The following is a 13,997-nucleotide window of genomic DNA, read 5'->3' as shown; positions in this document are numbered from 1 at the left end:
AGTTAGATACCATTTGAAACAAACACAGAAACGATGGCTCCAACTTTTGTGGACTTTGTCATGCATCTAAAAAAAGGAAAATGGTCTGAATACACAAACAATGCACAGCAGATTTTTGCAGTGCAGAGGGAAGACCAGATTAGGAGCACAGGAGTTGAACGGAGAGATTCCGTTATTGCTAAAACAGACAGATGGAAGTGGGCTCATCTGAGTCATGCCTTTGCCACTCCAATCTGTTTGGCTAATGACTTGTTAGATTAGGATTCTGGAAAAGAATGGAGCTTTGCGAGACCTCGTTCATAAAAGTGTGAAAACAACATCCAAAGCAGCTTGACTTTTCTAGAAATAATCCACATCAGTCACCAGACCTTTGCAGGGTTTGGACTACGAGGAATCAAACAGAAGAAGTAACAGATGACATAAATGTGTACAATAAAGTGCATCTTTGAGGATGAGGCTCATGAAAGATCAGCTGTTTATCTGGCTGGCGCTGAATGGCATCTACATGAACAGCAAGTCTGAATACATGAGCTCTCAGTCAACAACACCAACTGTAGCTAAGACCTCCACCAAGCAGGTTGTGTTTGCATTGTTGTGTGTTTGTCTGTCACCAGGATGACACAGGAACCACCAGGCCAATTTTCACGGAACTCCGAGGACGAGCATGGTAGTCTGGAGATACTCCAGGGACCTTGGCGGAGGTCTGAGTCTGACTTCTAGTTGCACATGTCATGATGCACCTACTCAAACAACCAAACATTGTGTTCTGAGTGAGGAAATACACAATCTCGTACAAATAAAGGTTAAAAAAACAAGTGTATCTTAAATTGACTCACAACAGTGAGACAAATAAAAGACAGCTCTAGTACGTGGACAAAGACGCTCAGTCATCAGGTCGTGGTACCTCTTCAGTGCAGCGTCAGGGTTGCCTGGGCTGCTTCAGTTTCCTTGAAGACGTTCTGCTTCTCATCCAAGAAGATTCTTCAGCTCTTCTCCAGGACAAGAAGCCAAACGTCTCCAAGGAAACCGGAGCAGTCCTGTGGACCAGGACACGGCTCTGACAGTCGGACTTCTCTCTTACATTCTAGACATGACTGATTGTCCGCCGACACCCTGCAGCTTTTGGATCAACGATCAACTCTTTTGGTTCATTTCTGGAAGTAGTGCAAAGCAGAGAGTGGGTGGAGAACTGGGGGGGGTGGGGGGGGGGGCTGACCACCACAGGGGGCAGAAGCACTAATAGGATTTCAATACATGACATATTGTGACAGTACAGATAATAATTTGGTAAGGAGTTGAGCAGTGTGTGTGTGTGTGTGTGTGTGTGTGTGTGTGTGTGTGTGTGTGAACTAGGGATGCGCTTATCTGAGCTTTTCAGTCCTGAAACCTGAGTTTGACTGATAGGAAGATGGAACGCAGCTGCATTCACCAGACCCCACGTGAATCCGACTCTCAAGGTTTTACATTTTTCTCCTATGTCCCCACTGTAAGTGGTTTGGGCCAATCAGCATCCTATGAGGAAATAGAGGCGTGGTTTATGTGCGACAACAGTTGGAACGCAATGGCAGCTGGTGAAGAAGTTAGTGTAGATGCGACTGTAGCATCAGAACTGGAGAGTATTTCCTGCCTCTGAAGACTCTGAAACTCATAAAACCTCTGCCGACTGACATCAGCGTCTATGAAATGAAGCTGTGATGGACAGATGGGTCATCCAATCAACCGTAACTTATTACTTGTGTGTCCTGCTCCCACCAGCAGGATTTCCCAGATTGTTCAGCGTAACAAACCATCCAGTGGGTTATGTTAATAAAGATTATTGGCCGGATTATCTGTATTGGATGATAACAGATATTGATTGGCTAATAAGATGCTATCCATCGATGGTGGTGGCCCATGTTTGTCTGTTATTGTATCAGAAGGTAAAGATAGTGATTTTTTTCATACATTTGCAAGACTGTATTTGTGCTCATACAAAGTGATATTAAAACTGATACAGTTGTTTTTTTTTTAATAAAGATTTCTTTATTTGAAAGAGATAAATTCTTAAAATCGCTACTGATATCTGCCTTCACAATCAGTGCATCTCGATTGAGAACGTGAACAAATGCAGCTACAAATGCGCATGACGTGCGACTGATTGGGGTTTTTTTGTCACAGAGTTCTCATAAGTACTCCACACATATGAGATGATGACTGTGCAAAACCTTACAGGTGATTCGAGACTCCTGATTCCAGGTGATCAGAGCGAAGCAGAAAAACAACAAGCAAAACATGAAGTTGTGAGTGTGTGTGTGTGTGTGTGTGTGTGTATGTGTGCGTGCGCAGGGGTGAGTGTGTATGCCCCAAAAACAGTTGTCTGTCGGAGACACCCAGTTACTCCTGATGTGAACAGCGAGTGCTAAAGTAAAGACAGCGTTGCATAGCTGCGTGTAAATGTGTGTGTGTGTTAGACTGCTTGATGTGATCTTGTCCGTCACCTCAGACTCTCTCCTTCATACTGCATCAAACATTGCGATTGCGATTGTGTGTGTGTGTGTGTGTGTGTGTGTGTGTGTGTGTGTGTGTGTGTGTTGCAGAGGGAGAGGAAAGAAGTGCATCAAAGCAGAAGCACAGCTGATGGACAGTCAGCGTGGCGATGGAGGCGGGCTCTAGTCCTCTGACGCATGAGGGATTGGGAAAAGAGAAGAGAAACAATGGGAGGTCATAAAAGAGTGACAGGAGTTGGAGTGAGGAGGAGCGTGAGTTCAAAAAAGTGATGAGCACATCAACAAAGAGGATGCATTCGAAAAGAAAAAACAGAACGGAGAGAGAAATGAAGAAATAAGAGAACAAGACAAATATTGGTGATAGAAAGAAAGAGTGGCGAGAAGAAGGAATGAGGGAGAAAAAGGGAAGAAAGAGGGTTAGTAAAGCTTTCATCAAATCAACTGCAACTTATGTTACAAGTACAGTCATCCAATACTTGACCAACGTGATCACAGCTGCGTCGGTCTCATTCTCTAGGAAAAATGCCTGGTTTTTCTTTTTGTGTTGGTCAAATATTTAGGAGGCTGTTGAGCGTCATGCAGCAGAGGTGACATGCAGCACTACACATCTGGATTCGCTGTCAGCATTCAGCTTACGCTCTCAATTCTCTGACCCACTTCCTACTTGTACCCACCCCCCCAGGGTATGCTTGAATAACAATGATGAATGGATCCAGTGCACCTAGATGAAGCCAGAAGCCCGTCAACTGAAGTAGTACACCTCACCCTGCTGCTCCCATTACTCACAGACAGACAGACAGACATACTCTCCTTCCAGGGGTATTACACACATGCACACAGACAGCTATGTCACCATGGAAACAGAAGCTGCCCATTCCATCATGCCATGCAAAGAAGCCAGACAAGTAAGCGGTGAACATGCCAGTGCAGACGGCTGATTAACATGCTGCTCACTCCTCCCACTCTCACCAACATCCATCCCCACTGAGGCCTCCACTCCTGTCAGTGGGGACCATCTGACAGCTTTATCTTCCAACGTGACACTTGCATCAGCAGAGAAATACACACACAGCTTCTCCAGGTCCAAGCTAATCTCTACACAAACTACAGCCTCCAGGTCTAAAAGCGATGCAGGATGATGCTATCACACCATGGATGTCTGCAGATATTAGCTTTAAGAGGTTTTGAATATTTCCCCAGGCATCCAAGGCCAGACGCAATCGATCAGAAACCGATGGGTTGTAACGCTGATATTACTTTTCCCGACAACCCAACTGTTACATCACCATATTGGATGTTTTGGCGATCACCAATATGCTGATGTTTTTACAGCTGACTTGGCCGATGGTCATCTATATAAACCCTTTAAAGAGTCTATAACTCATGAATTATGAATTATGGTTACCACATTGTTTCCTCCTCACAAACAATAGATGATGAGCAAAATGGAGACTTGAGCAGATATAAATTTCATCAGTCAGAAAAATAAAAATATATTAAAAATATAGATTATCTAGCATCTTTTTAAAATAATATAGTATGTTTTACATAACCTAAGTTGAACAATTTTTCTTCTTTTGTATAATGAATGAATACTATAATACCTTAAGCTTCATGTTTTACGTCGCCAGTTGGTCAGCCTGATAGGAGTACAGGTTTACTACTGTGTTCATGGTGAATCCCTTCTAGGGATCCCCTGCCTCACCACTACACTGCAGTAATAAAACCTCAGCCAACACTCAGTTCATTAATGTCATCAAGGTCACGATCACCCTTTCTTCTCTGCCTCATAATATGCAACGACTCCCTGACAACAGCAGCACAGTCTCTCAACGACTCAGGTCGGAGGAGCAAGCACGACTTTCCTCCATGTTCTGACTGTTCCATGCTCTCATTGCAACGAGCTCACGTGCAAGCGCAGCATTAGGAATCAGTAAAAAAAACAGTTAATAAGAACGCAACTGACAAGCAAAGTAAGTTATCGTCCATTCAACAGCGGATAGTTTGTGTCTTGATATGGTGTCCCGACATCCCAGCGAGCACGGGACAGATTTGGGATGCTGATAAGCGGCATCTGGGGTGGGCGTGCTGAGGCTAGAGATGTTTTCGTGTCATTAATTTTACCTTGTGCCTGTTGAAAAGAAGTTTTTTTTGTCATGTACCTACTTTAATCTTATAGGATGTCACGCACCGCTCAAAGCGTCGTAGAGCTCGATGCTTTCAGGTACGGCTAAAAAAGGGCTGAAGCAAAAACGAATGATTACACAAGTAACTAAGACAAGATACAGGACCAGTAATGTAATCACAAGTGATTGACTGGATGAGTTTAAAAATCGTGTTTGCGTGCGAGGAATCAGGTTTAGCTGCTGTTAGCATGGCTGCTGGAAAACGCTAACATCACATGCTAGTTTTAGATAAACTAAAATGCCTTTGAGCATCTCAAATTAGGATTACATAATCTATTCACTGGATGAATGAGAGATATAGAAACCAAAAATATGCAACTATTATCATTTGTGTAATTATGAACACGGGTAATCTGTAGCACCTCTGACAACTGACTGGTAACTAAGTGACACAAGCTTTTATATGATTACTAGTCACGCGCACGAAAGTGAAATAAAATACTAACATGACCAAAATTTTAACAAAAATCTATTATTTGCACTTGTTTGTTTTAATCGTGATCGCTCATTTTCTATATAAGCATGCACGTATTTCATAAATACACTATGATCGTTCACATGTAGTTGAAAAGGATACTGGGAATGACTTGATTTGGTGATGATTTAATGCTTTAATTCTCCGGTATGAACAACTAAATTACAACAATGAGCTGATCAGATGGAACGTCCACCACAATCAGGTCCCATTCTTCACATTCTCAGTGTCATCAGAAAGACGAGAGGATGCCGGCTTTTCTCGTCGGACCCTTCAAAGACTCTCCCCTCCAGCGCCTTCTTGACTTTGCAGCTAATAATCTCCGATATTCTCCAAGATTACGGTTTTATTCACACAGAAAACACCAGGAGGACTCAGCTGGGGACTTGTGCAATATCATTCCCTTTACTAGAACTAGTGGCTGATATATCAGAGCGACATCTGTTGTTGGTTGAGATTCATAGTTTTGCATTTATTATGCAGATGAAATCATTTGCACTTCACAGCTGATTGAAAATAACATCTTAATTTATTACAAGAGCTGAGAGCAACATCTAGTGATGAAGCGTTTCTGTTTCAGCTCCCTCACGGGGAACCATGTTAGCTTGGCACTGGAAATATGTGGCCTTCACAATGCACATATATTGTATATTGTACTATATCAGTAGTATAATGAGTTTACCATACTGATAGTCCTTTATTTTCTATCAGCTGTGTACTGCAAATGTTTTCATCTGCACGATCAATGCAAGTCAGCCACACAGGGTTTATGTCTGTGTACATTTTTATCAGTTTGATTGGATAATCTGACTGACTGGGCCGATGGAGGGCGATGGTCAGTTACTCAATCTGAAGCAGCACTTTCTGGTGCACTGATGAAAGGAAGTCTGTGGTTCCTATGGTGACCAGCTGTGGGTGGAGCTCCACCAGCATGCTGTCTGGTGTGGATCTGCGGAGAGTCCTGATTTAAGGAGGAGCTTGGCCTGCCTCAAGATGAGCGTGCTCATGAACGACTCAGGATTCTCACCAGATGGAGACTTATTGGCTGAAGGCGTCACCAGTGGTACCATAAGGTGCTGTCCTGGCGACGCTGGTGCTGGACTCTCACGTGGTCACATTCTCATCCTAGTGCATCATCGAAGCTTTGAGGACTTTTATTTGTGCTTCATCTCAGTTCATCAGTGAGCGATTCACTGTTTTGACATCCCCTCGCCGTACTCCCCCTGCAACGGCTCCTTCTGCAGCCAGAGGATGACCTGCTGTAGGAACTTCGCCACCTCATCCTCCACGAAGGCATAAATCATATCAGAATTTGAAGTCCCAGAGAACTTCTGGCGCCATCATTCTTTGTGGTATTTCTCTCATTTGAACATATGTGAAAATATTCTGTCGTGGCCATTTTCTCAGGTCATGGTGGGTTTGGCTCCAGTTGGCCCGATAGTGGGGGCACTCAAAAACATCATGGTGAATGTCGTTGGAGTCGACCTGTCTGCTAACACAGTGAAGCTGCTGGACTGCCTACTGGCTGCAAGCTTCACCCCAGGGTTGTTTGCTCATCTACAGTATTGAATATTGCTGTATTACAGTGACATGAATTCATGAATACGTAAATTCTTAGTATAGTGGGCAAGTCTGGATCAGCCTTGTACTGGAGGACCTGCTGAGGATGTTGGAGAGCAATGGCAGCAGTTCACAACCCACCCCCCCCACACACACACACACACATGCAGAATGGAAGTGGAATGAAGATCAAGAAGGAAATAAATAAGATCAAGATAAGAAATAAGAAAAAAGACGACTGAAAGTCTTTAAGGCCAGGATTGGTGGATGAAGATGATCAGGTGACCTGAAGACTGTCTGGCGGTAGAGAGAATTGTGGGACATCTCTTACCAGGTTTTTGCACCCCCTGAGCTTCTTGTTCTCCATTCTCCAATGCAGTACCCGCGTCTGCACACACGCACGTGCGCGCGCACACACACACACAAACACACACACACACACACACACACACACACACACAAACAAAAACAAACAAACACATTACTATCCAGTTGATTGCTGAAGGCAGGACGAGTTAAAACTACACCGGATGACGAGTTTGAGAAACATAAACTAATGACATAAACCTCAACACTGAATTAGCAGGCGTTCATATCATGTCGTCAACTGTCTGCCTACGTGTGGCTGTTAGTAACACAAGGGTCAGATGTGGTCATGCTGGTCAAACAAAGGCCAGCACATATTTGTGTCAGCATGGAATGCTGGAAGTTGAAGCTGGGTGACATCTGACACACACACACACACACACACACACACACACACACACACACACACACACACACACACGCACACGCACACACAGCAGCGTGACAGAGAATCGCACCAAAACTCTGATGCAGGCATGTGCCCACGAATCATGAGCAACACAAAAGACCTTTAAACAGATTCACAGACATGCAGGGATCTGCTCATGCACACTGATTCGAGGGTCAGGTTAGTTTAGCTGCCTTGTTCTGGTGACCTGAATAACCAGAAGTAACATGCAGAGATGTGACAGACACAAAACATTATCATTAAACTAGATTAACAAGCTGTAGAGGCATTAGCAACAACACCCAAGCCTGAGAGTAACACAAGTAGAAGTTCTTGCATCTACAGTAGTCACTTTATCATTGTCCTGTCACTTTTGTTCATTTCAAACAAACGCAGGAGTCAAGACTCTATTTTCCCAGGGTTCTCTTGGCCCCAAAGTTATTCATTTGTTCCAAAGTTTCAGTGCTACACAGAAAGAAATGAATGTCCTGTTCAAAATACATTCATCAGTCATGTAGGACAGATGAAAGACTGTGCATAGACCTGTGTATGCACCACATGAGGACATAGTATACCTAATAACAGCAGGCTGAACTGGATCATTGCCAGAATCCAAGCTGAATTTTATTTGAATAGTGTCAGTTGAAAGATGAAACTACTGGATTGGTCACTTTGGCAGGTTGATGTCAGGTGTTGATATCAGGGGAGGAGCTGAGTGGGCGGGTCAGTCCTGCAGCATGCGTTACTGTAGTCATCAACCGCAGTCATCGTGTGACACAAATACATGCAACTACAGGCAGGCACAAAACCATTCAACAATCAACACACGTGACACGCACATTAATATTCAGCACAAGATGTAAGCCCAGCCGTGCAAAACCCAGAACTACAGATGTACATGCAAAAACACATACGCACACAAAATAGGATCTGTTTGTGTCAACACAAGAACAAGGGTGTATCACATTCAAACACGAGGGGTGTGCAGAAAATGTGCAGCAGGGTGCCAAAACAACAACTCAGATTAATAAACGCGTGCCTCCTCCTCCATCTAACTTGCCTGCTGACAGAGGACAATAACTTGCAGACTGCCTCGCCCTGCTGTTTGGCACTCGGCGTGTCAGCATGTCTGTGTTTGTCCAAATGCACAAAGCGTGCCACAGTGGATCACTGGCAACACCACCCACAGCCTGTCCTGCAGCCAGCTGTCACTGACGAGTGCCCACACACGGTCTGACTGTCTGACCAAAGTGTCTGGGGAACCAAAACAGGCCCGAGAGCTGAGTCATGGCCGGTTATCTGTCACTTTGTTTATCTGGTTCTTCACCCAGCTGTTTATCGGCTCTATCCATCAACCTTGCTACATATAATATTACACAGAGTAATTTCAACTCTGACCCCTACTAACTAACACCTACGACTTCTAGGCTTGTTTGGTTGTTATTGCCTTTGTAATAACAAATGAAAAAGACTGAAGTACATTCATGAAATAATCTTAACTACCGGTAACACTATCGGTGGCTTCGCCGAACAGTTCTAGATCTTACAACATGTCTGCTTGTCAACTACAGTACCTCAACTCAGCTAGACCCAGACTAAGCTAGAACCAGACCAAACTAGACTTAGGCTGGAGGGACACGTGGATCAGCCCACAACCTGCAAGGCCACTGGGCGATACCAGCTTGTCTGAGTGGAAAATATTACAGATTTGGACGAGTGGGTTAAAAAAAAGACAAAAGAAACGCGTGTATGTGTGTATAGCAATAGTCGACAATGACTTCCATCGTCGACTATTGTCGCCACACGCGTTTTTCCAACAGAGTGAGGCATCTCACTTGATCATAATCTCTGCCGAGAGTCGCTCATGCGCAATAGTGTCTCTGTCTCTGAGCGGTAACATACAGGAACGCGCCGTTAACATCAGGTACGTGTACCAAAACTTCTAAAGTTTGGGAGCATTTTAGCCTGGATACGACGAATAAAAAGACTACTAGCAAAGGTTGCAAAGCAGACCTTGGTGTCATGGCAGCACCTCGGTGAGATTCAAGTAACATTCAAGCCAGTACGGTGTTTATGACATACATTGTACATTTTATAAGCGTATTTTCGCTATTCCACATAATTAAATCAACTTCATGCTACATTTAAGAAAAAATTAATAATTATCCGATTAGTCGACCAAAATGCTTCAATAGTCGGTGACGAGTCGACTTTTAAAATAGTCGTTAGTTGCAGCCCTAGTGTTTACTATGATCAGTAACACATAAATAGATATTAATAAAGCGGAGGTTCAGGGTGTTGATGAACACAAATCTGTTGGGTCAGGCAGGGCAGATTGGCTCTCGTACATCAGGGGGATGCGGGTCTTAAAATACCCTGACCCATGCCTCGCTTTTTAGTGGAACAGCTAGAAATTTAAATATCATTTCATTACAGAAGTGTAAAAATAGCATGGACATGCAGTATTTTCTTTTGTTTTGACTGCTGGCTTCATAGAAACATGATTTTCCACACTGGCACAGCTAGTAAACCATGGATTTATCCCTTGCAGCAGAGCTTTTAGGTGAGTTTACGTCCTCTTTATGTGCAGTCGTTTCTATCCCGTCTTGATAATGCGTGCAACATGTTTTGCTATCAATTTGCATTGTTTGTACTCAGCAGTACACACTAAATATCTCTGTGTATGACTGAATAGAGGACAGAACCAGTGTTCCATGAATATGAAGCCATACGAGCAGTTAGCGTGTCATTGTGTACTTATAGATTTTGTAATCCAGCATAAATCCATGAGAATTGCATATTTTCTGCAGGCAGAGAAAACCCCAATGGCACCAAAGCAGCTTGGTCAAGGACACACTCCAGCCTCCGACTGCAGTGCTGCCTTCTCATCAGCCATGTAGGCCAAACCCTGAGCCCTGAGCATCAGGAGGGGCATCAGGACAGTCGGGGTTAGAGGGGGGACACAGCGTCCTGTCTAGCTGACCAAATTTCACCAGGTGTCTGGCACATCCAAAGCAGTGGGCGCTGCCTCGCTTATCCTCAGACTACTACCTAGCCTGCAGCTGAATGGCACTGCAGCGGATCCAAAATGGCAGCCAGTGTCCAGCACTGTCTGATACGATCAGACACTTAGGAACAGCTGCAGTTCATGTTACATAACACAGATTCTCATCACACTGAGGACAGACAGAAACAGATACAGGGAGAGACACTGGAGACTGAAGACTTCACAGTTTATCTGGAAGCTAATTATCAGCCAACTCTGCAGCTTCTCCCTGCTCAGAGCCACAGTTGACTCTAATTACCACCCGTGTCTGCATGGTGTATAATAACTACAGTAGCAAATCTTCCTCACCTGCCCTGGGGTCATCGTTGTCCAGCAGGGGGATGTAGTCTGTCTTTCCCACCGTCTCCCCGACCTGATCGTCGAATGTCTCCGCCTCGAGCTGAGCCACAAAGTCTCTCTCCACCAGGCTGTCTGGGCCTGGCTGGGGAACACTGTCCGTCAGAGCGTCGCTCAGACTCAGGTCTAACTCCGCCATGGCTGCACACAAAAACATAGACAAGAATAAAGAAGAGAAAAGTTGTCACCTGATGACAGAGGCCCCCGTAGAAGCAGGGGGGCGCTAAACATCTGGAGAGGCAATAAAGTGGAGGACGCAGTTTTTCATGAACACTGAAAACTGAAGAAGGCTGCCCTGCGTGCTCCTTCACTGCTGACAGTAGTGAAGGAACATTTACTCGAGGAAGGCACATAGTTCTGTGTTATACAGCTGAAGTAGCTGCTTATTCATCCTTAGCCAAGAAAAGGCCAATAGTGTAAATATAGATAAATGGAGGCACTGATCATGTGTAGGTCAAAGACTGAAGGCTTTAAGATGTCTTGCATGTATGCTCCAATAACATGTTTCATCTCCAAGTGGCAATCCCAGATTTCTCAACTTTACAAGAATCAATATCATGCAAGACAGTTAATCTACTTTGAGTTGTCAGCAATTGGATGTACTTTTCTAAGAGCTGTGTTCTCCACTTTGTTGGACACTAGCTAATTAACTAGAAAACAATACTCCTTGACAAGGAGGAACCATGTTTTCATTCACTAAATACTGAAGTCACTTTCTAAGAATTTAACAACTGAGATAAAAAAAAAATAAACAAGAAAGTGCATAAATCCCCCTCAACCGAACAGAGGAGGTGCAGCAACTGGATGCCTGCCCTCGTCAGCTTTCCCACCCACAGACCAGCCAATTGTGGCTGTATGCACCCCCAACCGAGTCAGAGGCAAGACTGGGAATCGAACCCATGGCCCTCTGTTGGAAGGCAACATGACAGCTTTTACCACATGAACATCAGGTGCTCGTCAAAGTTTGCTATGATGTTACAACTAAATGTTCCTCCTCCCCACTACAGCACACAGCCTCAACCTGAGGAGGACAGATGGACGGTCTCAGTTCTATGTGATCACTCCTACAGAACAGATGACAAACACGTCATCAACCTCAAACATCCAGCCAACAGTGTCTCCCGGGTTTAGTTTACCGCATTATCCAATTAACAGCACAACAACAGAAAAGAATATTTATAATTGAAAAGAATTTACAAGACAGACTAATTGGATGACGGACGAAGAGACAGTGGAATGGACACAAAGATGAATGGAGACAAAGAAAAAGAGGCCTGAGCAGAGTGAAAGAGGAAGAAATAAAAGGAAAGAAGTGGCAGAGGGGAAGTGAGAAGAAAAAGATTCCCACAAAATAACAACAAAGGATCATTGAAAGCCTTTACCTACTTTTGCACAGGAAGTCTTATTACTTTGCTTTGGTGGTCAAAGAAAGTTCTGGAGTCTAGACTCATGTGACCTGGACATTGTCGGGTGAGCGTAGCAGTAACGAGACTAGAGGAGCAGATGGGAGGCCCTGATCCTACTCCAGTTCCCCAGAGCCCACGTTCAGACAAAAGACATGCCCCCAATAACACTTTGTATCACTAATGATGAGTTAGATGTAGTACCACTTTCAACCACAGCAGGGCAGAGTTCCATCTGGGATTAGTTGATGACAAGAACAGAGGGACAATCTGTACCTAAACATAGACACACACACACACACACACACACACACACACACACACACACACACACACACACACACAGAGGCCTGCCTCTCTCAGCTGTGTTCATCACCTGCATGCTCCTCCTGATCTTCCTGACCTGTGACATCCCTAAAACTTCCTACCTGGAAAAAAAACTCCTTCAGAGCAGGTTGGGCTTCCGGGAAGATGCAGAATAACACTCTTGCTGCAAAACTCAGAGCCAGTCTGGAATCTATTTCATGTCTGCGTGGCCATCCTGTCAATTCACCCCCAGTTTCCACATGTGAGGTTGTCTTGTTTCTCACACCGCAAACCTCACTACAGCAGATCTCAACATATTTTCTGGGTCACATGCAAAAACCAAACATGGTCACCACACACCTGCAAACCTGCAGGTAATATCTGAGTTTTATTTACTGCAATAAAGTTAAATGAACAAATAATCCTTGAATGTATTTATTTATTTATCTCTCTCACAGATGCAGCTCCAACTCAAATACAACTCCACAGCCCCATCTGCTGGATTTCTATTCATTTACTACAGCAGGAGTCGGTCCCTCACACTGCACGGTCCGAGGTTCTTCTATCTGCTTGCTGACTCTAAATCATCAAGTAATGGTATTCAAGTCAGTCCTTCATTGTTCCAGGGAGTGAAGCGCATCACACCAACAGAGTACTACACACTATTCATTAGAGATCCGACCCACCAAGTTCCTGTGCACATTAAGGCATGTAGACACCATCAAGAAACACTGCTGTTACATGTGCGGCCGGCCAACGCTATCTTCAAAAGATACAGCCAAGCTATTGATATAAGCAGGAGAAAATCAATAGGCAAACAAAAAATGTAAATATCATAAATAACAGGTTTATGCAAAATTCTCTTAAAAATCTGAAATGTGTTCAAGCCCGGTTAATAAACCCTAGAATGTGAAGAACTTCCTGCTGTTCTGCAAATCACAGCTGAGGTCTTGAAAGTCCCTGCACGTGTTTGGACTTCAATGGTTCTGCATCTGGTTAAAGCAATTCTGGAACACTCTGGGGATGTGTTGGTAGTTTGATCAAAATCTCTGGATTCTAAAACAATAAATCAGTTAATTCTACATGTTTAAAAGATTAACTCCAGTTCGAACACCAACATCCGTGCTGTTAAAACCAGAGAGCCTGAGTCTTGAAGCTAGATGCATCTGGGGCTAGCCCCCTCAACTTAAACAGCTGGCCAGCGAAACACATTATGTTAGCTTCCAGCATTTATTGACTGACATCTAACCTAAATGTACACATATAGATTTGTGTACGTTGGCAGCATCACTTAAAACAAATCCATAGCTTTACTTCAGCCTGTGGCATCATTGAAAACAGCAGAAATGCTTCATGCTTCCCTCTGATGAGGGACACAAAGATTGGTTAAAACTACAAACTTTTAAATAAATGTTGAGGTGCAG

The 13,997-nt window shown here is 44.0% G+C and overlaps 1 protein-coding gene across 1 annotated transcript in view; it reads right to left on the bottom strand.

The window, feature by feature from the left end:
• LOC147242038 (uncharacterized) overlaps positions 1-13,997 on the bottom strand; it is a 100,841-nt gene that overhangs the window by 61,088 nt on the left and 25,756 nt on the right. The window contains exons 2-3 of the mRNA XM_086191430.1: positions 10,817-11,005; positions 7,039-7,095 (exon numbers count right to left, since the gene is read on the bottom strand). Coding sequence (XP_086047556.1) covers positions 7,039-7,095; positions 10,817-11,005 — 246 coding nt within the window. The remainder of the gene's footprint in view (positions 1-7,038; positions 7,096-10,816; positions 11,006-13,997) is intronic.

This window comes from Aulostomus chinensis, chromosome 21 (genome assembly GCF_037954235.1).
Source record: "Aulostomus chinensis isolate RoL2024-O1b breed Wild chromosome 21, RoL_Achi_v1.0, whole genome shotgun sequence".
NCBI classification, from domain to species: Eukaryota; Metazoa; Chordata; class Actinopteri; order Syngnathiformes; family Aulostomidae; genus Aulostomus; species Aulostomus chinensis.
This window is presented reverse-complemented; position numbering and strand designations above follow the sequence as displayed.